Below are 27,058 nucleotides of genomic sequence, written 5' to 3' on the forward strand. Positions count from 1 at the left end.
GGCACTCCTCACAGTTTCTAGTGATCCTGTCTCTTTACTTGCTACCTCCCTAGATATAAACTGAGGTTAGAGATTTTCCCCGGCAAACAGCAGATGCTCACTGAATAGATTTTGAATGGATGAAGAATACACGAGGGTGCTGGAAAAGCTTTCGCTGGCGTATAAATAGCTGGCCCAACCTAGCAGCCACCTCCAGCCTCCCTTAGGACACCCATCCTAACCTTCCCAGGGTCAAGGCTGACCTCTGTGTCAGAGAAACCATAGTGTATTGTGGGGGAGCGGGGCTTCCCCCATGAGAACCTAGCCCTCATCCTGGTCCTCCTAGGGGTCTCCAGGGCTGAGAGCCAGGCCCTGGAAGGGAGCACCCAATGCAGCCCCAGGCCTCAGGTTTGATGAAGAAACCCCCAATGTTCTTAAGAGCCACCAGCCTGTACTCATGGGATCCCAGGTCTCAGCCTCATGTTACCAGGGGTCCAGGACCAACTACTAGTCCTGGAGAGAGGGTCCACCAATGGCATCTTTCTCCTGCTGACCCCGTGATACTCATCAAAGAGCCGAGCTGGGTTTCAGAGGGGACATGTGTGCTCCAGCTCGTGGAGACCAGGAAGCCCAGTCGGGGAGCCTGGCTGGCCACAGTAGGCAGAATAATGCTCCCTCCGCCCCCAGAACCTGCGACTATGTTATCTCACGTGGACAAGGGGAATCAAGGTTGCAGGTGGAATTGAGTTTATCAATCAGCTGACCCAGAGATGGCCGGTTAGCCTGGCTTATCCAGGTGGGCCCGATGTAATCACAAGGGTCCTTATAAGTGGAAGAGGCAGGCAGAGGAGTCAGAGAAGTAGTTGGGGATGTCCCATTGCCGGCTCTGGAGACGGAGGAAGAGGAGGTTACTGGCCAAGAAATGCGGGTGGTTTCTAGAAGCTGGAAAGGCAAGAGGGCAGATTCTCCCCTAAAGCCTTCAGAAGAAACACAGCTCTTCTGACACCTTGACGTTAGCCTAGTGAGACCCATTTCAGACTTCAGATCTCCAGACTGTAAGATAAACTCGTGTTGTTTTAAGCCACTACACTTCTGGTAATTCGGGACAGCAGCAGTGAGCAACAAATACGCCGGCTCTATCCTTCCCTGTGTGGACAGGCGAGCGCCATGGTAGGTGGCCCAAATGAGAGCTTCTTTTGCTTCCTCTCTGCATGGAGGTCAGTTTCCTGGGGCTGTTCAGCAGTGCAACCCACACCAGCCTAAAGCACAGGAGGCAAACTGGAAAGCGAGAAGTTTCCAGGGCTTTATGTTGGGACCAGCCGGAAGGCATCGGGCGGGGAGGGGTGGGGGCGGGGTGGTTGGAGAGAAAAGCCTGCTTGCAAACTCATCCCAGTTCTCTTGGTTTTCAGCACTTGGCTTCTAGAAAGTCATATGCCCCACCGCAAACCCTTTTAAAAAATAGGATTAAAAAAAAAAGAAAAAAGGATCTTCTCAGCTTCATTATTTGGACCAGCTTCCCTTGGAGGTGGGCTTATTCTGATGAAATCTGGCCACGTAGGGGCATTGGGAGTCTGGTCCAGAGAATCTAAGTAAATCGTGGTGAAGAGGCGGCTTGGGGGAGAGGCTGTAGCACCTGCTCTAACCACCTGGAAGCAACCCAGTCCTGGGGCCAGCCTGAGTGTGTTTCTGTTTTGCACCTTGGTGGGACGTTGGAAGGATTCTGAGCAGAGGGCGTGATTTCCTGAGGCTCCGAAGCAAGCCAGTCTGGCCTTTTATGGGGTGCCCTTGGCCTCCCATGGGCAGGAAGGAGGATGCTGAGAAGGGTACACAGTGCCCCACGCTCCACACACTTTGGCTTCCCCCATTGCCACACTCATGATGCAACCTTCCGGCCACAGCCCAGACCCTCGTCCTGTTGCACTCACTTGGCCCTGGTGGCCTGGCCCTTGACCCTTGGTTTTGCATGTATGTGGCTGTATCACCGCAACTGTCCATGGCAGCCCTAACTCATCCTGTGGTCAACGCAGAACAACCCCACCATCTTACCAAAATTTGGGCCTGTCTGCCCCCAATTCTTCACATGCTTCAGCTGCAAACCACTCCTCTGTTCTGTCATGTTCTAATCCCAAAGCAGGGCCAGAATTAGACCCAAACCATTCGTGTTGCTGTAGATTTATTAGCCAGTGATAGAAAACAAGCTGGACCCATACAGAACACATATGTAACTGGCACACATCTGGAGGAAACCTCCCACCCCTTGCCCCCTCCCCTGGCACTCAGAACAGTTCATTCCCAGAGTTGGCCCACTGTGAGCTGTCTCGGTGGATCTGCCCCTCTGGGCCCCCTCTCCTGAGGCATAGCAGGACATGGAAATGTTGCCCAGAGGGCAACAGAAAGTCTAGGACTGATTTTCCCCTCCTGCAGAGAGAGGTCTGAGGCCAAGGAAGCATCCTATGCATTATGAAGAACATCTTTCACCCTTGCACCCACAGCCTTCCCAAAATCCAAGAATTCCCCACATACTTTCATCTCTAGGAAATTCCTGGAGGGTTTTGGACAAAGCCAGATTTCTGAATGGCAGATGACGGGGCATTTATAAGGCTAAGGACCAACAGTCATTCCTTTAACACACATCTAGAAAGGACCAACTATGTGAAAGTTCATGCTGGGCACTGGGTAGGGTACAGAGTTCAGCATCTGGTCAGAAGCTTGACAGGTAGGCTGATGATCCAACCTTGATCTACAGGGACCACACCTCCTTCCCCCTGGTGGAAGCTATGCGTAGACTCTCTCCTGGGTAGAGGGATCTGACTTTAAGGCTGTTCCCCTGCAGAGTGAGAGGCAATCAGACCCAAGCAGAATTGTGGGTCCTTCCTCCATTAGGACACACAGGCCAAGATGGCAGATGAGACGCACGGTTGTTTCTAGACCCCAAAGTAAATTCAATCCCAAACAGAGGATTTGGGGATGGGAAGGGGGTAGTCTGGAGGAATCCCCATGGGTCATGTTGATCCTTACGAGAGGCCACAAGAAGTGAGGTCTTTCTTCTTGGGAGGCCAACAAGAATCAAGTCTGAAAACCAAATGGGTTGCAAGTGAGATATGAACACTTCTAGGGAAAAGGCTTCTGAGAGAGACAGTCACCCTCGATGTGCTATCTGGAACTTTGGGGTCTCTTGATGCTTATTGCTCAGGGTCGGCCCATGTCCCATCCCAGGGGGAGAGGATGAGGGGGACCGGCTCAGGGCACCATGTTCCACCACTTGAAGGAGAAGGGCTGCCGGCGCACGTTGGTGCCACAGTGCACCTCCCCATGCAGCATGTGGTACGGGGTGAAGTCGTCGATGAAGGTGCAGTGGAGGCCCAGCGGCTCCAGCAGGGACCGCACCTTCTCCTCCAGGCAGCAGTGGCCATTGATGATGGGTCCGAAGGGCTTGGGGATGCCCAGGTGCTTCCCCAGCACCAGCATGTTCACCTGCAAAGAAGCGGGGTCCCAGCTCAGGGGCAGCACTTCATCATCAGCTCCGCTTCAACACCTACACCACACCTGGCAGGACCTGAGTCCGTCTTGCGGGCAGCCCTGAAAACAGCTCCTCATACTTGCACGCAGGGGGAGGGGCACCTGGACTGGTGAGACTCTAGCCAGCTGTGCCATCCCATGGGAGCAACCACAGAGCTCCTAGGGACAGCTAATTTCTCTGGTGATGACCCACCTTACGGCCCGACTTCGGTGGCTGCCATGTTTGTGCTGCAGAAGCCCAACTTCCTAGGTTGTAGCTGATTGGACCAGCGCAGACATCTGACCCAAGCTGGACCAATCAGATTCTCTCTCTCTGCAGTATTGGAAGTTGACAGAGGGGGCCGGTCCAGTGGATCTCGGCCTGTGTCTGTATGTGTGGGGGGCTATGCTACACTAAACCTCCTGCTCGGGCTAAAGCCGGCTCAGGTGGCCCTGTTTTCTGCAAACACTGGAGGCACTTACATAACTGCAGCTCCGCCTAAAAATGCAGGAAGGAAGGGGAAATCGAGTTTTTCAAATGGGGAAATCAAGGAGGACAAAAGGGGAAGGGAAATGGGGGGATGAAACAATGGTGGGTGTGGACAGGCCCCTTGTAAGGCTCTTATAATGGGCGAGTTGAGTTCCTCTGGGGGGTGGAGGTGAAGAGGGGCTGGAGGAGGGGAAGGGTGGGGAGGAGAGTTGGGTCATCTACGGTAGTGCTACTCAAAGTGTAGTCCTCGGAGAGCAGCCTCTGCGCCACCTGCTGAATCAGAACCCATGGGATGGGGCCCCAGCAGTCCAGATGTCCCGGAGGCAAAGCCCTCAGGCCTCAACCAAAGGCCACCTCTTCCACGAAACCTTCTTGGATCTCCAGTCCTACCTCTCAGGCTGGAAGTGCTTTACCCCACCTCTCAACTAGCAAATGACTTTATTATATGAAAGAGACCCTTGAGTGGGACACACCCTAAGGGAGGTGAAGGGAGTTTCCCTCCCACTAGATTAGAGTGGAAACTCCTTGAAAGCAGGGAGCAGCCTTAATCGTTTCTCTGACAGTGTACCCTGAATATATGCGGGATGGGCGAACAGCTTTGAGCTGCGACAGAGGGAGCACAAGGGGTGTCTGAGCTCCCAGCTGATACTGCATGCTGTGCACACATGACCTTATGTGATCATTGCTTCACCCCACAAATATCAAGTGGGTCCCTGGGGGAAGGGAAGGGCCCTTCCCTGATGGCCCTGGAGTAAGGGGTTTGGCCAATGAGCCTTCTGTAGTGACCAGGACAGTCAGCCAACTAGAAGCCCGTCTGCTGGCCATCATGGGACCCCTGATTCTCTCTGCCACCCCCACCAGCCACCACAGTCCCAAACATGGCAGTGACCAAACGTCTTGCCCTGCTAGGGAGCAAAAGCTTGGAGCCTAATTTGACGAAATGGATTTAAGTCACGAAAGGTGGCCTCACCAAATCAGGGAAGAAGGCCACCGCCTTTCTCCTCTCAGTCTTGAAGAGCTGGGGGATGTCGATGATGTCCCGCTCAGTCAAGCCCAGCTCCCGCTTCAGCACCTCCCGGTTCCAGTCGATGCAGCTCTAGAGGGGTGGGTTGAGTTGGAGAGACCTTCCCAGTGGATTTTGGGGCGACCCAGGAGGTCATGGCTAGTTAAGGAGACAGGCTGCCCAACTGCCCATGGACCAACTCGGCACACAAACCTTACCTCTGTGTCCCTTTGTCAAAACACACCTGTTCTGGGTCCCACCTCTCACAGTCCTATACCACTAACTGGGCTAGTTCCAGAGTGTTCCACAGCATTCTGTTTTTGTGAGTGTTCCAGAATGTTCCATCTTTTGCCCTCTTCCCTTCTTCACATCCTTCACGCCTTAGGGGGCTCTCCTTGAGTCTCATGGTTTAAAACACCACCTACACACAGACAACTCCCACATTTCTATTTCCCAACTGCTTTATAGACCCACCCTCTTTCCTGATCTCAGATTTGCACATACAACCACCGCTTTGCATCTTCACCTGGATGGCTAATTGGCACATCAGAGATAACACGTCCAAAGACAAACTCTTCATTTCTACATGCGCCACGCCCCCCCACCCCCAGCCTGGTTGACAACTTCATAACCAGTCTCCTTGCTTCTTCCGCTTTCATGCCCTGTGGCAGCCAGCATCACGTTCCTCACAGAACTCCAGCTATGGGGGTAGACTCGACCAAGGGCCTTGCTGCCTGGCCCTGGCTCTGAAATCCCAGGGCCACACCTTCCAGTTGCTAAGAGCCAAAGGTGAGTGCAACAGGGTTACTAAGGCAGACCTATGGCCATCTTTGGCTTGCAGAATCTCCCACGGCCTTGCTGAACCTGAGACTGCATGGTGGTATAGGATGCTTCCCTCAGCCTTCCTTCCCTCTCACCCACTGAGGGTCTGCTCTCCCAGTTCCCTCCAGTTCCCCTCCTCTTCCTCACAGCTTCCCTGATGGGGCATGAGCACTGGACCGGGAGTCTGGAGCCCTACCTTCTAGTCCCTTCTCTTCTGGGCCTCAGTTTCCCTGGAGTGAAGTGAGGCATGGGTTCAGGCACCTCTAACTTTCACTCATCAGGAGCGTTTACACACACTGACTCCTTTAATCTTCTCCACTTTATAGACAGAGACACAGAGGCAGAGGGAGGCCAGGTGTCTCCCTCAAGGTCACACACCTAGTGGGTGGTAGGGCTGGGATGTGAACCCAGCCTGCCGGGGCCCAGCACCCACAGCCCACAGGCTTAACCCGCTCACCTCAGCTCCAAGGTGCTGCCCCTCCAGATCAAGAACCTTCGCTGGCTCCCCATCACAGCCCGAGTTTACCCTTGACCTCCTAAGTCTCCCCTGTGAAAATGCCTTCCCCTCGGACGTGTCTCCCGGTCCTTGGTTCCCAGGCCCTGTCCCTAATAGGATCCCTGCATGTTTAACTCTGTCTTGGCATTTACTTCTCAGATGACAGCATGCTGGGTATTCTGTTTGCCCTTCTGGACCCTCTGTATACCTCCTCCTCTGCTCTGTGCCTTGGGAGCCTGGTCCTTGGGAATCGGGGGCTCCTGTGCCCACTGACTTCTGGCCAGGTGCAGCCAATGGGGCACTGCCAAGAGGTGGGGGGGTAGCAGAGTACAGTTGGGGTGTCTATTCCTGTAGCTCCTTCACTGCCAAGTCACCGTGGGCTGGCCAGGAAGGTCACAGCTCCTGTCTCCAAGCCCTCTTTTCATGGTGACCTCTCCAGGTTCCAGTAACATGTCCCCTCCCTAATTCCCTCAGGTCTAGGGGTGGTGACAACTCCCCTCTCTCGGACCTGGGGATACCGCACAGTCCCCTGTTGATTTCCTCAGATCCTGCCTGCGACTTTGTAAGTATTCCCTTGATTAAACTATTCCAGTTACCCAGCTTGAGGTCCCACGTGTTTCTTGCCGGGGCCTAATGTCACGACCCCCACCCCCTGCTATGAAATACTGATATATTCTCACGCAGCCGCAGAGCGATCCTTTCAGAGAATAAATCAGATTGGGCCCCCCCCTCTGCCCACCTCCCCTAGTGGCCTCAAATGTCAAAGTCCTTGCAGTACCCTCCATCACTTGATGGCCCAGCCTCCCCTCACCTCCCCAGAACCCCCTGGCTCATCCTCAAATATTCCATGCCCCTTCACTCTACCTCAGGGCCATCATCTGTGCTCTTCCCTCTACCTGGATGTGTGTCCTCCTCACATGCACATGGCTTACCCCTAATTTCTCCTGGATCAGAGGAGGGGTTGGAGCCCCTCTGTCTGGGCCAGTTCCAGCCCGGGCTTTGACGGACCCTGAACCTCAGACTCTGCCGTCCTCCGCCATGCCCACCTCCCCCTCACAGCCCATGGCCTGTACCTGCACGAACTTATTGTAACTGATGAGGTTTACATTGGAGAGGACCTGGCGGATGGAGACGGTGTTGACCGGCTTATCCCCTGTGAGGGAGAGAGAGAGATTAAAGGAGGGGCAGGAACGACACCAGAGGTGAGGGTCACTGGCTCTGGGAGGCAGCCAGGCAGAGGTCAAGTTCACAGCTACTGGTCTCGTGAGTCAGTAGCTCTCTGGCCTTTCTAGACATGGGGTAGGCACCACCTAGCAGAGCTCGGCCTGGCCATGGCACAAGCCTGGGGGTGGGAGGGGAGGGACGGACGGGTGGCTGAGCACCACGCACTTTAGACACCTATTTGAGTGCATTGGAAGTGGGGTGATGCATTTCGCTGGAAGCATCTGCCCCTTCTAGGACACTGGCTGCTGATCCCTCTTCTTTCCGGCTAGTGGTGGTAGTGGGACCGGGTCACCCACCCGTCCATCAGCCCTGATGGACACCACTGGACCCTGTCCCTGCCCTCCACGAGGGGACTGCAGGGCCAAGGGGCTCCCTGGAGGCCTGTTTCCAACGGGCTGGACCGGGAAAGGGAGATTAGGCTCACCGTCCTCACAGCTGCCGGCGAGCTCTTACCAGGGGCAGGCCCTGAGTTCGGTTCTCCCCATTCAACACCTCATTGAACCTCCCTGTAACCCCACAAGGTGTGCATCCTATTTTACAGACGGGCACATTCAGGCTCAGGGAGGCAAAAAGATTCGCCCAGGACCTTACAGCTGGGAAACGGGGCTTGTGATTCAAACCCAAGCTCAGTGTTCACAAAGGGCTGCAAACCTTGACCAAGGGGTAAGACAGGGCTCCCCGGACCCACGTGCCCATCTGCAGGCTCGGCATCCCCTCCGCCCCAGCTGGGGTCAGCCAGCTGGGGTCTAGTTCCAGCTCCATCGTGTTCTCGCTGAGCCCTCTGGGCCAGTGACTCCCCCGACTTCCCCGTGTTCTTGGGTATGTAGGGGAGAGGAGAGTGAGCGGGGCCTGGCACACCGTGTGACTAGTGAGATATGCTGGCCTCCCCGCGCACAGTGGCTGTCTGTGGACTGATAGCCGTGAATTCCCACGTTCTCCCTCCCAGCTGGGCGGCTAGAAAACCCACTCAGCCTGTTCCTGGGTCTTGTTCACTGTCAGTGTGGTCCTTGCAGGAAAGGTGACAATGGCTTTCCTTCCACCTGGTACATAACATCTGGATTTGAGGCTTTTTCCAGTTTGCTCTGGACCCAAAGGCATTTAGCCACAGTCCTTATGGGAGCAAGGGGGTTGGGAAGACTGTATTTCTTACACCTTACAGCTGGGGCTCCAGGGTGGTGCCGGGAAGGGGGTGAGGATCATAAATGGGGAGAAAGGGACTGCAAAGTTCTACTTGAGAACTTCTGAGTTCTGCAGAAGCTTTTCCCTTGGAGGTTTGGTCCAGGACATTATTTACCTCCCATGAGGCCAAGAAAAGCTACAATCCCAGCAGCCAAAGGTTTTTTGGCCTGAGAGCGCCAGGGCCCCTGTCGGAGAGGACCAGCCCTCTCGGATTCCCACAGTCTTGGTGGGGACGGGAAGGGAGCCATTCCAGCAAGCTCGTGCCCCCCCACCCCACCCCAGCTCCAGCCGCAATGGCTCTCAGAATACCTTCCAAGCAAAATGAGAATGTGGGGCCCTTTGTTCAAAGAGCGGGAAAGAAAAAGTGTCACTAAAGATACTAAAATATAAGGTTTGTTCTTTCCTCCATGGTCTCTCTCCCACCCTGTCCTGTTGGTTTTTTATTTGCTATTTGATGTCATGCTCCCTCGGTCACGGGACACCCGTCTGGTGAGCACAGACCCCCGCGGTGCTGGGAGCCCCAGCTGAAACTTGACGCGTGTGCACAGCCCACCGGCTGCCAGGCATCCCAGCCCACGAGCCACGGGACCCACGTCGGGTCCAGACGTCTCTCCTTCCCCCGGGCCCACCATCCCGAGCCCATGGCAAACAGGCAGACTCCGCCGGGTACTGCGGCCTCCACACAGGGGTGTGCTAGCTGCCTGGATCGGGGGTGGGCAAGAGGCTCACCCCTTGCGAGCTGCCCACTACCAGTCCAGGACAAGGACAGTTAATGCCAGCCCCCCACCCCGCCGAGATGCTGAGGGGTACACGCATCCAGGCCTCCCCACGCTCAGACTCCTGCTATAGCAATCACTGCTTGGGGGGGCAGAGAAAGGAGGCCCCGCCAGTCCCCACTGCCCATGGCTGAGGCCCCAGGGAATGAGGGGTGTACAGAGGGGATCTCATCCCCAGGAGGCAGCGAGAGGATTCACTCACGAAGCACAAATGGTTAAGAATCTCAAGACAGTAATGGCAGAGCATTAAACTTCCTGAGGTGAGGGCCCTGTCTGAGGATACTGGTCACGGGCCCATGTAGCTCGCCACGTCTCTGCCCCCAACCACCGGCAGTGGGGGCTGGTGGGGCAAGGCATGCAGCGGCAGTGAGGCTCTTGAGTTTAGGGGGACCGCCCTGCTATATAGACTTTGCCATCCCTCTCTCAAGCCATGATGCATCCTGCTTTAGGGGAGGGGGCAGGAAAGCTGGGGTGAGGGACACAGCAAGGGTACCCACCAACAACCCCTTTGAACAGGAGGGCACCACCGTGGCCCCACTTCTGCTTTTCCTGGAAGAGCTTGAAGCAGGCACTAGGGCTGGCCAGGAGCATCCGGAAGCCCTGTGTGGAGAGGGCAGACCCGCCTGAGCTCCCTGGCCTCAGCACGGCCCCCCTGGAGCTCATCCTCTGACCCAGACCCCGGGGACAGGCATGTCACCGCTGTCCTTACCTTCCCATCGGGGGCAGGGACGAAGCTCAGAAACTCATCCACGTGGCCCACGGCTAGCCAGTCCACAAAGAGCTCCACGGGGGACTGCACCCTCTGCGCATAGAGGAAGTCCCGCACCACCTGGGTGACCCGGCGGCCGCTGGACCTGGGGTTAAAAGAATTGCTTAGCTTTAAAAAATCTATGCCGAAATGGAATAACAAGAGTTCAAGATTTCTGCAGTATCTGATTTTTTTAAACAACAACAACAACAACAAAAATATGCACTGTGTCTTTTAAATTCTGCTCAGGCTGAGCTCTTGAGCAGATGCAGCACAGCTCAATCCCACCCGGTCAGTGACCCCCAGGTCTTGCCATCCAGGCAAATGCTCAGAGCTGCCCTCAGACCCATCCTCACATTCTCCAAGAGACTGATTCACCACCCTATTCCATCCCTGAGGCCAGGGGGCTCTTCTTGGAGTTTAACTTGCGTCTCTCTTCCTGCGGCCTCGCCTTCTGTACATCAGTGGGGAGAGAGGTGGACAAGATCACCCCCAAGGGGCCGCACAGCCCCAGCATTTTATGCTCATGAACTTAAGGCCCATTCTTCTTTGGCTTTCTGCATAGTATCTAACGGCGTGACCCAAACTTCCTCTTTCTTTTTTTTCTTTCTTTAAGTAGGATCCATACCCAGCATGGAGCCCAATGTAGGGCTTGAACTTGGGACCCTGAGATCAAGACCTGAGCCGAGATCAAGAGTCAGACACTTAACTGACTGAGCCACCCAGGCGCCTTGGACTTCCTCTTTCTGTGGGATCGCATGTTGAGGGCAGTTAGTTCCCTCCAAAGCCCCTTGATTCACCTGTTTTTTGACTGCAAGTCTGTCCTAACTGCTTTGTTGAATTTGGTTGGCTCAATGTCTTGGTCTATTCCACAGAATAAAACCATAACTATATAATTCCTTTTCTTTTGCATCAGTATCTCGGGTCACATGTTGAACAACAAATAATCTGTTATTCTGTGTGTGCGCGCGCGCGCGCATGCGTGTGTGTGTGTGTCTTATGACATCTCATTTTTCATGTCCTGTACATTCCTTCTCCTGTTGTCAGGAAAACTTTTGATAGTAGCCATTTACATCATAGTATGAACAAGCTCTTAAAATGTAATTGCTCTAGGACTGTTGAGACTTGAAGCTTTTTCTTCTAGAACTATTAATTAATAGTATGTTATTAGCAGCATCATTTCTTTTTGGAATCAGAAGACCTAAGTTTAGTCACAACTTTGCATTCTGTGTGACCTGTACCAGGTCACTCACCCTCTCTAGGCTCACTTGTGAAATGTAAAGGCGGGACTGAATGATCTCTTAGGTCTCTGCTTACTTGGGCCCTTCTCAAACTCGCCAAGGTAAGTGTGGACAGTGTCTGGTGATCAGCGCACTGCCTCCCCTCGCCCCATCTAGAGCTAGGAATTTATCACTCCTCACTGGTTCTCTCCCAGGAGTGAAATTGTCCCTCACCACCACCACCCCAGCCACCGTCACCACCTTCCACCCCAGGAACACCTCTCCCTGCTCCGCTCTCACCCAGGCAGGTTGCCCCCGATGAGGATCCTCCCCAAGGGGTACTCTTTCCCATTGGCCACCACTGGGGGGCTGACCTCCAGGTTACCGAAGGAGTCCAGGCCACTCACAGAGCTGTCTTGTGGTTCCCGAGTCACATAGCCGAAATCTGGACCCTGGCAAGGGAGACTGAGTCAGGCTAGGGGTGGGGGTCACCACAAAGAACTTGAACCAACTTGCTGGGCTCTGAGTTCCTTAAGGATGGGGCAGGAATGACTGCCCATTCTTCAGACGGAAATACTGAGTCAAAGACAGGGATCTGACCTATTCAATATTTCACGCATGCATATAGGCCAAAGTTGGGAAATACACAGGTGCTCTGGCCCTGCTGCCACATTAGAGCACGTTATCCCCATGGTCACAGGAGACAGTGGAGAGGGCCCTGGTTGCCTATACTCCCCATTACACGTGGAGCCCGAGGCTATGGCCCCCGCCCCTTACCCTCTGAACAGCCTTCCTGCCAAGGGCAGCCCAAGGGCAAGTACCTGGCTGTTCTAGAGCAGCCTGTTCCTGGGGACCAAGGGACTGAGGATGGAGTCTCAGCCTTTCCACCTTGAAAAAGGGGAGAGCTCCCCAAGGCCATCTCTTAGAAGGAACTCAATCAACATTGAGGCCCAGGTGAGAGCTCCTACCACCTCTGGGGGGGGGGGGTGTGGTTGGAAGGGCCTCACGGTCTCTATAGTACCAAGGGAGTCTTCCCTCTCTCTTCTAGGAGGTCCTGGTCCCCAACCACCATCTTCACAGTATTCCTTGTTACCAATATTAATCTCAGCTAACAGTGCTGTGGGCTCCCTCTGCCCAGTACAGAGAAGCCTCACAAACACTTGTGAGACCAGGGCTATGATATCATTTTTGCTGATGAAGAAACTGAGGCTCAGAAAGGGCAAGTGACCCAGGCCAGGTCACACAGCATCTGAATAACAACCAGGTGGTTCTGATTCCAAAGCCTGTGTTCTTAGCAGGGGCACTGCCCCGCCCCCAAAACCGCCCTTACCTAGGGCTGCCAAATTTCGTAAATAAAAATACAGGATGCATAGTTAACTTTGAATTTCAGATAAACCACAAATATAGTTTTAGTATAACTGTGTCCCGTGCAAGGCTTGGAACATACTTATACCAAAAAGTTCCTCATTGCCGATCTGAAATTCAAATGTAACTAGGCATCTCCCGTGTTCTATCTGGTCATTCCTGTCCCTAAAGAACGTGGTCCCCATGCTGCGCCCTAGACTCTACATCCTGGTGGGGCTCCGGGAAATGTTCCTCGGCCCTCAGAGCCAGGCTGCAGCCTGTGGCCCGGACCACTCACCAGGATTCTTTTGTAAGGGAAGTTCTGCAGTTCTCCATTCCTGGGGGAGTCAAAGACCACCGGGAAGGTCTTGTGTGGCGCCTGAACATAGCCCAGCTCCATCTCGTCCTGCGAATGAGAGAGACAGCCTGTGGACAATCAACACTCATTTGGCACTGAGCGCTTTGGGGAAGACTATTCTTGGAGGTTCTTTGTCTCAGGCCTGCTTTGCCCTTTGGGGTGAAGAAGGCAGGGGTTCATGATCCTTGCTGGCTGGAGGAGAGGCTGGAGGCTCAGAGAGGCGGCGCTCTTGCCTAAGGTCACACAGCAAGACAGATGGGGAATGCACGAGAACATGGACGTGACCCTGGGCGGTGTCCCCATGCCGGATCAGGGCAGAGTGGCCACAGAGAGGGGCACAGAGTGGCCTGAGTCGGACAAACAAGTCACTGGACATCAGCCAGCACCCCTGGCCTCCACGTGTGATCATGGACAGGGCTGAGGTGAGCAAAGGATGAATAGGTCTGCTTCCTCAGATCTCTCAACATTTAGCCCAGCTCAATTCTGATCCCTCTGGTCCTGGAGGCAAAGAGGGCCCGGCATCGATGAACTCTATATCCAATGAGAAGCTCAGTTATGTGCCTGGCCCTGCTCTCAGCCCTTTATAAATAGTAACTCCATGAACCCTCACCACACCCACACTCATGCAGAGGCACTATGATTACCCACGTTACAGATGAGGAAAGTGAGAAACAGAGAGGTCTAATTGTTTGTCCAAGGACACAGAGCTAGTCAGTGGCACAGCCAAGATCCACGCCCAGCCCATCTTGCTCCAGGGTCCAGCCCCGAACGTCCGCCTCATCGGATGAACCACCAGCCATGAAAGCTTCTCAGCTTGGCATGCACTTGGCATCCCACTTCAGCGCCTTCACAGAACCTTGGCCGTGGCCAACAAGAGCACAGGGCGAGCTTTCTCATGCCTCCCCTCTCAGGGCCTTTGCACATGCTGGTCCTCTGTGAGGCCCACCATCCCCTGAGCCCCAGTGTGGCCCTTATCATCTCTGTGGCCTTGGGCACGGGCCCCCTGCGAGCACATCGCCTACCTGGTCCTGCCCCAGTGCCCTTCCTCCTGGAGGTCTTTATTCATCCCCCAGACAGAGGTGATGCCACCCTCCTCCAAACCCTGCTGGCACGTTGCTGGTACCCCTGCTACATCTTCAATTGCAGGAGCGGGGTGAGAGGGGCTGTTGCAATAATTCACCACACCAGTGTTTCTCAGCCTTGGCACACGTGACACTTGGGGCCAGCGAATTCTTTGCTGTGGGGCCACCCTGTGCATTCATTGTAGGATGCTTAGCAGCATCCCCGGGCTCTACCCACTAGAAGCCAGTAGCACCACCAGCCTCGGGGTGACAGCCAAACATTTCTCCAGATACTGCCAAATGTCCCTTGGAGGACAAAGTTGCATTCTGTGGGCAACCACAAGGGCCAGGCTGCTGAGGCAGAGAGTGTGTCCCACACCTCGGCCATTCCCTTCAGGGCCAGCCCCGTGCCTAGCCCAGATCCTGTGGGTGAATGTGGGTTCAATCCAGTGTCAGTGTGTGCCTGGGTCTGTAGAAAGTTCTGGAGGGAGGGAGGGAGCTCTAGGTCTAGAGTGAGAAAAAAGAGTGCGCTGGGGAGGACAGTCACGGCCCCCAGGTCCTTCTGGATATTCACAGCAACCTCCCCTCCCTGCCCTGGGTCGGGATGGACCAGCCTCTCCCTCCAAGATTCCGTCCTGGCTGGATGCTGCCCACCGGCCATGGTACCTGGATCCAGCGGTCATTGCGGTTCTCATTCTGCGGGCAGATGGTCAGCTTGCAGCCGGCCTTCGTGGCCAGCTCCGCCACGGCGTCCACAAAGCACGTGTTGTTCCTCACGCTGCACACAAGCCCAGGGAGCGTGGCTCAGGACAGAGCCAGGTGTGGAGACCAGAGGGGCCACCAGGGTCCGAAGGACACCCATGCCCCCCTCCCACACTCACCGGCACACGTATACCTCCAGGGGCGGCAGGGTGCTGGGCGTCATAATCCAGGGCGCCACGCGAAACACCACGGTGTCGGTGAAGATTGGGGACTCGGAGAAATCCTACAGGGGAAGACGGGCAGAAGGACAAGAGCACTGGCCTTGGAGTCCAGAGGCCCGGCTGATCCCGCTGACATCTCCTCGTTTCTAGAAGGGCGGCAGCGGGGTGGTCGAGAGGTCTGGGGTCCTCCACGCTGGTGGTGCCCCTCTCTCCCAGGGATGGAGCCCTCCCTTACCCTCTTTGCCCCGGCCACCCCTCACCTCGTTGGAGTCGTCCAGCAGGGTGACATGAAAGGAGACGAGCCCCGTGAAGCTGGCATCAGGGAACGAGAGACCCTCCACAAAGAAGCGTTCCTCGTCCCCGTGGAAGCGGGGCACCTCGTAGGACACCTTGTCCTGGCCCAGCACGTGCCTGTAGGACTTGCACGAGTCTTCAGGACCTGGGAGGGGATGGGACGGGACGGCCGTGACCCCCAGGTGGGCCCGCAGAGCATGAGGGTGCAGGAGGAGCTGGGCCAACCTCACCGAAACCCCTCAAGCCAGACAGGCAGCCCCAGCCTCTGCCCTCCCACCAGCGAAGGAGAGAAGATGCTTGATGCCCAGTGTGGGCAAGGCCAGGGGAAAGGCCATTCCTTTCTAAGATGGCTGTTCAGACCTTCTGGGGACAACTCGGCAGCATCTCACAAAGTAAGGTCTACTCCTAACGAGCAATCCCGCTTCTAGATGTCTTTGCTGCAGATACACGTACGAGGGTGTTCACTGGCTGTTCATTCATTGGACAAGTATTTACGGAGCACCTGCTCTGCACCTGGGAGGCCTGGTTCTAGGCTCAGGATGCAGCCGTGAGCAAGGCCCCTGCCCTCGAGGAACCTATACTGTGGTCAGACCAGAGCACTGCAAACAGCTGCATGCTCAGGGGAGCGGATAAGTTACTGTACGCCCGTGCTTTGGAGTACCACACCACTGTGGAAGAGAATGAGGCGGAGCCGCATAAATACAGAAAGGAACGTCAGCTATCATTCAACGGAAGAAAGTGTTTGGAAAGCAGGATATGTACACACCACATACCCGTGCACATTTAATGCATCCAGAGAAAAGTCGGGAAGAACCCATGGCAAATCGTTAACAGTGAACCCATTTTAAAGAGTCAGGTTTAGGGGTAGGGAGGGGGAACTCTCATTTTTTACCTTATATACTTCTATATTGTTTGATCTTTTCATTTTTTAATGTTTTTAAAAGATGTATTTTAGAGAGAGGGCACATGTGAGTGCGGGTGGGGCAGAGAGCAGAGGGAGAGGGAGAATCCCAAGCAAACTCCCTGCTGAGCATGGAGCCCAATGTGGGGCTCAATCTCAGGACCCTGAGATCACGACCTGAGCTGAAACCAAGAGTCGGACGCCCAATCCACTGCGCCACCCAGACGCCCCTTGTTTGAGCTTTTTTAAAATGAGCATTTTATCACATATGCATTTGTATCTTTAAAAGGGATTTTATGTTAGGGGCACCTGGGTGGCTCAGTCTGTTAAGCGTCTGCCTTCGGCTCAGGTCATGATTCCGGGGTCCTGGGATCGAGCCCCGCATCGGGCTCCCTGCTGGGTGGGAAGCCTGCTTCTCCCTCTCCCACTCCCCCTGCTTGTGTTCCCTCTCTCGCTGTGTCTCTCTCTCTCTGTCAAATAAATAAATAAAATATTGGAAAAAAAGGGATTTTATGTTCTTGCTCATACTATGGTTCTGTAGAGCAATAGTCAGTGGTTTTGGGGGGAGATGCACGCTGATTTCTGCAGGGGCACTAGCCATCATGTCTGGGAGTGGCTTTAGAATACTTGAGCAAACAACAGATGAAGCAAGAGAAGCAAGACAGCGGTCATTGTTGAATCTGAGTGACTGGCATACAGGGGTTTGTCACTATTCTCTCTACTTTTGTGTGTGTTTGAAGGTTTTGATAATAAGAATTTCTAAACATGCTTAAAATATATTTTTAAATTTATTGTTTAAAGATTTTATTTATTTGAGAGAGAGAGAGAGAGAGCACAAGCAGGGGGAGGGGTAGAGGGAGAGGAAAAAGCAGACTCCCCGCTGAGCAGGGAGCCTGACACAGAGATCGATTCCAGGACCCTGAGAAAACGACCTGAGCTGAAAGCAGACGCCTAACTGGCTGAGCCACCCAGCACCCCTAAATATATTTTAATTCATCCAATCAAATGGCCTTGGGCCATGGCTGTGCAGGGACGCCAGCCTGCCTGTTTCAGAGTTCCCCCAGCTGGCCCTGCTTCCTCTGACCCCCCAGGCAGGCTGGAAGCCAGAGCAGACCCTGCCTTCCGGCCCCAGGTGGGGAAACTGAGGCCCCCCAGCAGTGGGAGCAGGGGGAGGGGACGAGCATGAACTCACCACAGGCGTGGAAGACCCGTGCCCACTTGGCGTCATAGCTGGAAGTGTGGAGGATAAGTTTGTGGTCATCAAAGAGGGCGGCGGGGCCTTGGGTCCTCAGGACCATGACGGACATGTCTTCCAGGTCTGTGGAGCCAGACATGGGTGGCAGCTCAGGGGGCCCACGACACTCCACGTCTTCTCCTCCTGCCCACCACACCACCCCCGCCCCAAGGGCAGAGGGCGCCAAGACCCGGGTCTCTGAGCCCCGGCTCTGCCCACCCTGTGAAAACACTGGAAACCATCAAGAGCAAAGCATCAGGACATCCATAAGCGTGTGCCATGTGAATACGTCACACCCTCTCCGGGCCTCCACTCCCTCACCTGCCCAGAGCAACGGGAAGTACAGAGCAGCCAGCCCTGTGCCCGGGGACAGGTGAGAAGCGTGCGGCCACCTGGGCGGCGTGCTGGGGAGAGTCTGCTCTCAGGGCAAGCGTCACTCTCTGCTGACATCAGGCAGGCCCCTCCCTCCCTCCCTGAGCCTCAGCGCTCCCCAATCTGAAACAAGGGACAGATGTGCCCCGTTTCGGAGCAGTTGTGCCCACCCACACATAAAGCACCTGGCCCGCACCCCGGGATATTACTGCAGCCTTCCTCACGGGGCTGTTGTGTGCAGTGTGAGACTGACTTAGAACATGGGGCATCCTGAAATGAGTCACGGGTGCCTGGTGGGAGGCTGGATCTGGGGTGCGGATAGGAAGCTTTGGATCTTCCACAGCCAGGCTGGGAGGGGTTAGCTGCCAGCCTGAGGCAGGTTTTGAGCAACAACAAAGTGTGTCCAGGAGCTGGAACTTTGGCCCCCGATGCTCCCTTCAATGCTACCTGCAGGGTGGCTGAGCAGTGACCCTGGGCACCCCCCTCACCTTGCAGGCAGTGCACGTGCCGGTCACGGTTGTCCTGGTCATTGCAGTTCAGATCATCTCTGTCGCAGTTCACCAGCAGGATGGCTCCATACCCTCCAGGCCCCCAGACCCAATCCCGCTGCCAATGGCAAAGCATAGCTGGTGATGGGGCTCGGACCCGTCCTGTGCCCCCACCCAGCAACCTCCTGGCCAGCCTCCTGACCCCGTCTCTTCCTCTTCGCCCTCCCTGTGAGGACAGGTCCACTCTCACGGAAGCACTTTCTGCACCAGATACTGCAGTGGCTCCTGATTACCCACACCAGCAAGTCTAAACTACACTGAGGTCTCTCGTGGCCAACTGCAATGAGTCTCCAGCCAATGTCCTATTTCTCAATGGGCAACTTCCTGATTATAGATCCATTCCTGGCTCCAGGCCTTGGCTCCCGCTCTTCCCTCCACCTGGAATGCCTTCCCTCTTGCATTGCTTTAGAACCTAGCTCAAGTGGACTTCAAAGGAAGTCTTCCTTGCTCATGCAGCCCATCTTGACCTTCTGCTCTGAACTCCCAATGCGTTCAGTGCCACCACAGTTCAGCCCAAAGTTCTTTAACAGTCTCATACTTGGTAGAGTTCCCCTTTCACCTAGATCAGAAGGTTGGCACACCAGGGCCGGGGGCCACTTCTGGCCCACTACCTGTTTTTGTAAAGAAAGTTTTATTGGAATAGTCACATCCATTGTATTGACTATAGCTCTTTCACACTACAACAGCAGAATTGAATAGTTGCAACAGAAACACTTTGCAATGCCTAAAATATTTACTATCTCACTTTTACAGAAAAAGTTTCCTGACCCCTGACCTAGACTGAAATTCCAGAAGGACTTTTCCCCACAAAGCAAGGCCTAGCCCAGGCCTGGGGATGTATATATTTGATAATTCTTGGTAATAATTTTTCTCCTAGTGAAAGAAGATCCCCAGCCATGCTGGGTTCCCATTTGGCTCTCCTGACCTCAGCAGCAGCTAGGAGGCAGGGGGATACAGAGCAATGGGAAGTACAGAGCAGCCATGTAATGTCCTCGCCCCTCTTAACCCAGCCTAGGTCAACTCCAAACTCCATGCCCCTTTCTGGGCCCAAGTTGAATCGCCCTACCTTGTCCACAAAGCTCCTATTCTGCCTGCCCTCACAGTTCAGGTCACAATCCAGAGCAATGTCTGCAAGGGGAGGACAGAGAGTAAGTCACTGTGGGGTTCCCAGGAGTCCAGCACAAGTCCAACAATGTACATTTTGCCTCTAACAATGCCTCCTGCAGACAAGAGCATTTTCAACTTTCTTGCTAAGTGCACTGCAGGTTGCTTGTACCCATGCAAACTCCCACCCACCGTCAAGGACCTCCCCAGTTCCACATCCTTGGCAATGCTGAGTTAAGCATATTTCCATTTAGGTTCTGATCACTGGGGCTTTCTCTTCTGTGAATTGCTTATTCATATGTTTTGCCTATTTCCATTAGTTTGTCCTTTTTTCCTATTGATTGGAGTTCTCCATAACCTATATGTACCAAGTCAGCCATATGCATTGCAAAATTCTTCTCCCAGTTCATATTTTGACTTTTTCTTCCCTTTTTGTTTAAAGTAAGCTCTGTGCCCAATGTGGGGCTTGAACTCATGACCCTGAGATCAAGATTCATGTGCTCTGTGGACTGAGCCAGCCAGGCGGCCCCATAGTTTGACTTTTTACTTGTCCTCCGTTGTAGAAAAGTTCTAAAATCTAATACAGTCAAGGGCGCCTGGGTGGCTCAGTCGTTAAGCACCTGCCTTCAGCTCAGGTCATGGTCCCAGGGTCCTGGAATCGAGCCCCACATCAGGCTCCCTGCTCGACAGGAAGCCTGCTTCTCCTTCTCCCACTCCCCCTGCTTGTGTTCCCTCTCTCACTGTGTCTCTCTCTGTCAAATAAATAAATAAATAACATCTTTTAAATTAAAAAAAAATAAAAAATAAAATTTAATACAGTCGAATTTATCATTGCCCTATCTTCAAGTTCACTGATCCTCTCTCTAGCTGTGTCAAGTCTACCAAGACAACCCACCAAGAACATTTTTTTATCTGTTACCGTGATTTTTAGTTCTAGCATTTCCATTTGACACCTTATAGTTTTCAGCTCTCTGTTGAAATTCCCCATCTGTTAATTCATGTTATCTACCTTTTCCTTTAATGTATTAATCAATCTGAGTTATCATGCATGGAATTTATATACAATTTGTGGACAACTGGCACAAAAAACTTAAGGTCGAAAAAGCAAGGTCCAGTTCCAGGCCTAGAGTATGTCTCCCTTTGCTTACAAAAGGGGGTTACACAGGTATGCCTGTGTCCACCTGCACAAGCATAGCAGATCTCTAGAAGGATGCTGGGCTTGGGGAACTGGAGGTCTTCGGTTGGGAGAAAGGGAGGTTTACTTTTCAATATACACTCCTTTATACCATTTGAATTTTTTAAATGTACACTTATTTTAATTTTTAAAATAAAATGAATTGATGTTTATAAAAAGACCCTTGTTCCTTGCCATTCCCAACCAATCCCCACCCTTGGCCCAAGCCCTAGCATGGCCCCCAACTTACCAACACAGGTGAGGTAGAGCACCGCATAGGCCAGGGGCAGGGGCTCACGGCTAGAGTGGTAGGAAATCTGAACCTGTAGAGAAATGGGCCCAGAGTCAAGCCAGCTAAAGCCAATAGCCCCCACCCCAAAGGACAGGTCTTGGGGGATCTGGCAGGAAAGAGAGAGGGTCTCAGGAACCTCTGTGCACTGCAGTTGAGTTTACCAACCCAGCTCTTCCATTAGCCTCTGTGCCATTTATTTTTCCATGCCTTGCTTGGCCCATCTGTAAAATGGGAACAATTTGTGAGGGATTCCCTGGAGACTTGGGTCCCAGGGCTGCCAGTGACTACCGTGTGATTTGGACAAACCCCTGCTCCCCTGTGGATCTGTTTCGCCACTTGTAAAAAAAGGAGGTCTCTGAAAGGGCAGGGTTTAGGGACCTTCTCTTATCTGTGGGATTCAGCCAGGCCTGGACTTGAGGCCAGCACCTCTGGGTTCTGTCGCCTTGGCCAAGGTCCCTCACCTTTCTGGCCTATCTGGTTTCCTCATCTGCAGAACAGCAAACATACAAGACCCTACCGCCCGCAGAGGATTTTAGTGCTGCTTAGTAACAATGCATGTACAAGACTGACCCCGTGGGCAGGCCCCCAGACACGCCAGCTATTGTTAACAGAGGGCAGGTGGCACTGTGTGAGCTGGTGCTGCTCTGGGCTCCTGTTCCAGATCCACCACTTGTGACTATCCTGGGAAGAGTCACTTGTCCTCTCTGGGCCTCAGTATCCCCTGCTGTAAAGTAGGGATAATAATAGTCCCTACCCCAGAGGGTTGATTGTAGGCTGTGACCATCAAAGAAGGAAGGCGGGTGACATGCTCAGCACTGCGCTTGGCTACAGCAAGCCCCAGTAGCTGTTAAAGGCTGGGCTGACTATGACTGATGAGAACACAGTTCAAGGCCCATGTATCAAAGCCCCTTTGGCCCACAGCCCTCCGCTTGCATGTTCCCTCTTGATGGGGGTCCCTCAGCTCTGCCAGAAGGCTCAGGATCTTATAGAGGTCATTCACCCCTCAGCGCTGGGAGCCCCTAAATCCTGCAGTCACTGACACCCATCTGTCAAGCCTGAGCAACGATGCTGGCCTCAGGCATACAGTTACCTGTATCTAGGCCAAAGGTGGGGGAAGGGCAGACACTCCGACCCTCCTCAATCCCTTTGGTCTTCGGCATCCACCCAGCCCCGGCTTGGCAGGGCACCCAGGCGGGGTCGCTCACTGGCTGGCTGCTCCTCTTGCCCTGTCCCGGGGACTCTGTCCTGAACCTCACCAACTCTGCTACTCACTAGATGGGGTGACTTCGGATAAGCCACCCCCCTTCTCGTTCTCAGTTTTCTTATCTGTAAAATGAGTTCATTTACCTGTCCACCTGCGTCACAGAGCTCAGTGGAGGGGCTCATCTCAGATACATGGATGGGAAAAGACGGGGTGATGAAGGGAAACTGCCGCCCAGGTGTCAGGCAGGTCTGTGTAGAATTCTAGCTCTCTAATTGATTGGCTCTGTGGCCTGGACACAGTTACTCTGAACCTTGGTGGCCCCACCTATGGAATGGGGATCAGACCCTGCCTCTCTGAGCTGTTGTGAGGGCTGTGTGAGGTCATGGCTGCCCAGGGCGTGGCGTATGGTCAGTGGTCCTTAAAAGGTCAGTTTCCTACAACACTGCTCCTGGCATGAAGCAGGAACCTGCCCACACGACAAGGCCTGCTTCCCCTCACACCTTTAAGGGGGCATCACTTGGGCCAAGCTCCAGGGCCACCCCATTTCTCCCCTCTTCTGATGCCCCTTGCCCTGAGGTCGGAACACCTGCCTACAGCTGGGGCTTGTTAAACTCACCCTTGGTGGCTGAATGAGCAGAGAGGTGAGGAGGGGGAGTTACGTGCCTCTGAGAAGGGAAGGGGGTCAGGGAGAGAGTGGATTAGGAGGTGAGGCACCCAGTACAAGGGGGTCTCCCAGGCACTGGCATCCCCCCATCTTTGCTTTCTCTCCAGTCGGAGTGGCAGAGATCACCTAATTAACCCTCAGCCTGCAGAAAAACGGGGACACCTCCCTTCACTGGGGTCTTGGGAAACAAGAAAAGCAGCAAATGTTGGCTCATGTTCCACCCCACTCCAACACCAGGAGGAAAGGTGCTGTGATCACCCCCATTTTACACATGGGGAAACCGAGGCCCAGAGGGCTGATGTGACTTGCCAGTAGACACACAGTTTATGTCTGTAAGTTGCAGGGCTGGCTGGTTCCGGGAGCGGGTACTTACCCATCATGCGACCCTGCCATCTGGGTAAATAGAGGGTGCTGGCCCTTGTGGAGCTAGATCACTGCCCCGCACGCCCCCCGCCCCAGACCAGGGGACCTGCTCACATGACTGTCATTGAGGTCGTTGCTGGGAGAGTTCATGACCACGATGATCTCCAACCCCGTATCAAAGTGCCACCGCCTGGTGTCCGCGCGCTCTCGGCCCCTCTCCACACTAGGAGAGATGTAGATGTCCACGCCGGGGGTCCCATAGACCTCGAACATCTCTGTGCCCTCAGGTACCGACCTGGGAAGGACAAGAAGCTGTGGGAAGTGCTAAAGGGAGGCAGTACTTGTTCAGATGCTTGAGCTTTGGCTCAAACTCTTGCTTCCTCCGGGAAGCCTTCCCTGACCACCCCAAGCCTCTCAGATCCCCACAGCAAGCTCCTGGGAGTGAAGCCTGGACCCCACACAAATGCATACACAGTCTCACATTCCAAGGTTCTGTGTTTATTAACATTTCCCTTGTGAGTTATTTTAACTCCCCACAAAACTGCAAGCTCTTTGAAAGTTAGGACCCAGTTGAGTGCTTTATAACTCCCCGGTGCCGAGCTGGGCACAAGCAGCTCAGGGGACATCAGCCTGAAATGGACCCCACTGCAGTGCTGAGCATGGCTTTAAGAAGAGCAGTCTCCCCTCAAGGTCCCAATGCATCCCTCTTTAGCGGGCGAGATGTTCTTGGGGGTCTTCCCTAGGGAAGGCTAGTAAGTTTTGTGGAGGGCCTACTATGTGCCAGGCGCCTTGTATTTCCTAGATCCTTTTATTCTTATAAGTCTGCAAAGCAAGCGGTATCATCTCTATTGCAAAGGTGAGAAACTGAGGCTCAGAGAGATCAAGTATCAAGCCCGAGGTCACATGGCATCTGACACAGAGCCCATGCTTCTCTGTGGCACTGCAGTGTCACCTGGGAAACTTGGCCAGATCCAGTCAAACAACCATGCATTATTTAGAAGTCTTAAAAGCCTGTCATTCGGCCCTGGGACTGCGTTTCTCCATCCCCTCCGGTTAGTCTGTTTGAAATCAGTCTGTTCACACCTCTGATTGTCTGTGGGGTACCCAGGGTGCCCACTGTGCCCAGAATCATTGCCAGACTGAGGCAGGTACACCCCACTGCTCTCTCCACTGCCCCAGAAACTTCCATCCCACCAGGGAGTTAAAAACAGCCCTGCCCAGGACAGCCCGATGGGACTTACGGTCAGCAAGTCAGTGGTCAGTGGAATCCCGTGTAGGGAGAGGCCACTGTGAGCCAGAGAGACCAGAAGGCTTCCTGGAGGAAGCAGCACACACGTGTGCCTGGGGGATAACAGGAGCTGACATTTGTCAAGCTCTTGCTCTATGCCAGTCCTGTGCGCAGTTCTTAGGTCTATTACATCATGTAACCCTCTCAATAAACCTAGGAGACGCGGACTACCATTGTCTCCCACTTTACAGATGGGGAAACTGAGGTTAATTAAACTGTCCAAGGTCACGGAGCTAGTAAGTGGCAGGACTGGGATCCCAACCCAGGCCTTCTGGTTCCTGAGTCCATATTCTCACCCACCACCTCCCCAAGAGTAATCACAATAATCAGAGCCCCCCAGGCCCCCATCCCCTACACGCTCACCAGGGCAGGCCTGGCTAAGCCCTTCCAACCAGCATTCATTTCATCCTCCCCATGGCCCCGGGAGGAGGGGATTATTACTCCCACTTACACATGGGGAAACAGAAGCTCCGGATGGGAAAGAGACTTCCCCAAGGTTGCACAGCTGGCGATTCGACTCCCAGCCGTTTTCCTTTCCCTGCTCCACTTGGAGGAGAGCAGACCTCCTCCAATATACTCTCTTCACTCCTCCACCAGCGGGGTTCTGATACTTCTCAAAGTGGCTTTTTTTTTATATATATAAATAGAGAAATAAGCCAAACCCAAGCACCACGTCATTAGGCAGGCCCCCGTCCTGGGCGTGGTCCTCCCAGGCGGGGAGGGCCCGACCCACCTGCTTCTCCTCCCAAGCGGGGCTGCTAGATTTAGTAAACAAAAACAGAGAACACCCAGTTGGACTCGGACTTCAGATAAACAACAAATAATTATTTTAGTCTAAGGATGTCCCATGTGATATTTGGGACATGCTTACACTAATATGTGTGTGTGTATATATATATATATATTAATTGTTTATCTGGATTTCAAATTTAACTAGGCATCCTGGATTTTATCCGGCAACCCTATTCCCAAAGCCTGTAATTTCCAGGGCTGGAGGTGCCCTCTGTCCTGTTGTGCTCTGGGTGTGTGGGCCAGCCCATCGTGGGGCATAAAGAACCTGGACAGAGAGGCACGGGGCACAGCGACAGAGAAAGCCAGAGACAGAGAAAGACAAAGAGATATAGAAAAACCCAGAGAGATGGAGAGCCAGAAAGACAGACACGTGGAAATAGACTGGGTATGAAGGGCCCCCCTCCACCCCAGGGAGCACCCTCAGCCCCACTCCCTGAGTTACCTGGCCTTCAGCTCCGCAGGAGGTTTATAAACTTCTCGTGAAACTCCCCCCAACCCCAAGTTGCTGCTTGGATCCAGGTGCCCATGAGCTGGACGTGAGCAACTTGATGGTCCTTCCGGTTTGGAACCCCACCCAGCTCCCCAGCCCCAGCCCCAGGCCCGGTTTGGGGTATCTCAGCCCAGTTCCCTTGCATCTCCCTGTATGAGGCGCCAGGGATCTCTGATGAAGATCCCTTCAGGCCTGGGGGGAAGAAACCAAGATCTCAGTGGTGCCAGGACCAGAGTCAAGAGTCAGGTTCTAGACTGGGTTGGGTTGCACATTAGCCAGGTGACACTGAATAAATCACCTGGCCTCCCTACAAAGTGGAATGATGACACCCACTGGGTCAAACTCACAGGCAATTGTAAGGCTCAGATGTAATAATGGGAAAGGCTTGGAAAACCACCCACCCAAGATGGGGGAAGGGGGTTCTTCAAGTAAATTAGGAAGCAGGAAATGGGCAGACGGAGGCAGGTTGAGAGGGTGGGCTGAGGGGGCTGGAGGCAGCTTCCTGGAGGGAGGAAGGGGAACCAAGGACCGGGAGACACGTCCGAGGGGAAGGCATTTTCACAGGGGAGCCTTAGGAGGTCAAGGGTAAACTCGGGCTGTGATGGGGAGCCAGCGGAGGTTCTTGATCTGGAGGGGCAACACCTTGGAGCTGAGGTGAGGGGGTTAAGCCTGTGGGTGCTGGGTCCCGGCAGGCTGGGTTCAAATCCCAGCCCTACCACCCGCTAGGTGTGTGACCTTGAGAGAGACACTTGGCCTCCCTCTGCCTCTGTGTCTCCGTCTATAAAGCGGAGAAGATTAAAGGAGTCAGTGTGCGTAAACGCTCCCGATGAGTGAAAGTTAGAGGTGCCTGAACCCATGCTTCACTTCACTCCAGGGAAACTGAGGCCCAGAAGAGAAGGGACTAGAAGGTAGGGCTCCAGACTCCCGGTCCAGTGCTCATGCCCCATTAGGGAAGCTGTGAGGAAGATCGAAAGGGTGGCTGCTGGGAGAAGAGCCTGCATCAGGTACAGGAGGGTCTGGATTTCCCGCCCTGTGGAGGGCAGGGGAAGAAGCCAGAGGCTCAAAGTTCAAAGTTTCCTCCAGCCAGGCCACCCTGAGCTGCCAGCATGCTGCTCTAGACCATGCCCCAGCCCTGGGGGCTTTGGGCTTTCCCCCACTGAGGCTGTCCACGCACAGCCTCTTCAGGGCACATGAGGGGAAACTGAGGCCCAGGAAGG

The 27,058-nt window shown here is 54.1% G+C and overlaps 1 protein-coding gene and 1 long non-coding RNA gene across 3 annotated transcripts in view; one reads left to right on the plus strand and one right to left on the minus strand.

Moving 5' to 3' along the window:
* Positions 1–2,135: 2,135 nt before the first annotated feature.
* PADI3 (peptidyl arginine deiminase 3) overlaps positions 2,136–27,058 on the minus strand; it is a 29,346-nt gene continuing 4,423 nt past the window's right edge. The window contains exons 2-16 of the mRNA XM_028108140.2: positions 23,386–23,566; positions 20,999–21,071; positions 19,537–19,598; positions 18,411–18,528; positions 17,509–17,634; positions 15,382–15,560; positions 15,080–15,183; positions 14,865–14,976; positions 13,078–13,185; positions 11,736–11,887; positions 10,177–10,321; positions 9,965–10,067; positions 7,362–7,441; positions 4,938–5,063; positions 2,136–3,453 (exon numbers count right to left, since the gene is read on the minus strand). Coding sequence (XP_027963941.2) covers positions 3,220–3,453; positions 4,938–5,063; positions 7,362–7,441; positions 9,965–10,067; positions 10,177–10,321; positions 11,736–11,887; positions 13,078–13,185; positions 14,865–14,976; positions 15,080–15,183; positions 15,382–15,560; positions 17,509–17,634; positions 18,411–18,528; positions 19,537–19,598; positions 20,999–21,071; positions 23,386–23,566 — 1,903 coding nt within the window. The 3' untranslated portion in view covers positions 2,136–3,219. The remainder of the gene's footprint in view (positions 3,454–4,937; positions 5,064–7,361; positions 7,442–9,964; positions 10,068–10,176; positions 10,322–11,735; positions 11,888–13,077; positions 13,186–14,864; positions 14,977–15,079; positions 15,184–15,381; positions 15,561–17,508; positions 17,635–18,410; positions 18,529–19,536; positions 19,599–20,998; positions 21,072–23,385; positions 23,567–27,058) is intronic.
* LOC114213123 (uncharacterized) lies at positions 5,583–11,111 on the plus strand. 2 transcript variants are annotated; one of them, XR_003610143.2, is made up of 3 exons: positions 5,583–5,759; positions 6,763–6,850; positions 10,832–11,111. It is a non-coding gene; the product is annotated as an uncharacterized LOC114213123 (long non-coding RNA). The 2 variants fall into 2 exon arrangements; XR_003610142.2 differs by having other exon boundaries at positions 5,589–5,759; positions 10,835–11,111.

The sequence above is a fragment of the Eumetopias jubatus genome, unplaced genomic scaffold (assembly GCF_037043125.1).
Source record: "Eumetopias jubatus isolate StellerSeaLion01/CBP00866 unplaced genomic scaffold, mEumJub1_p1.0 scaffold_4, whole genome shotgun sequence".
Classification (NCBI taxonomy): domain Eukaryota; kingdom Metazoa; phylum Chordata; class Mammalia; order Carnivora; family Otariidae; genus Eumetopias; species Eumetopias jubatus.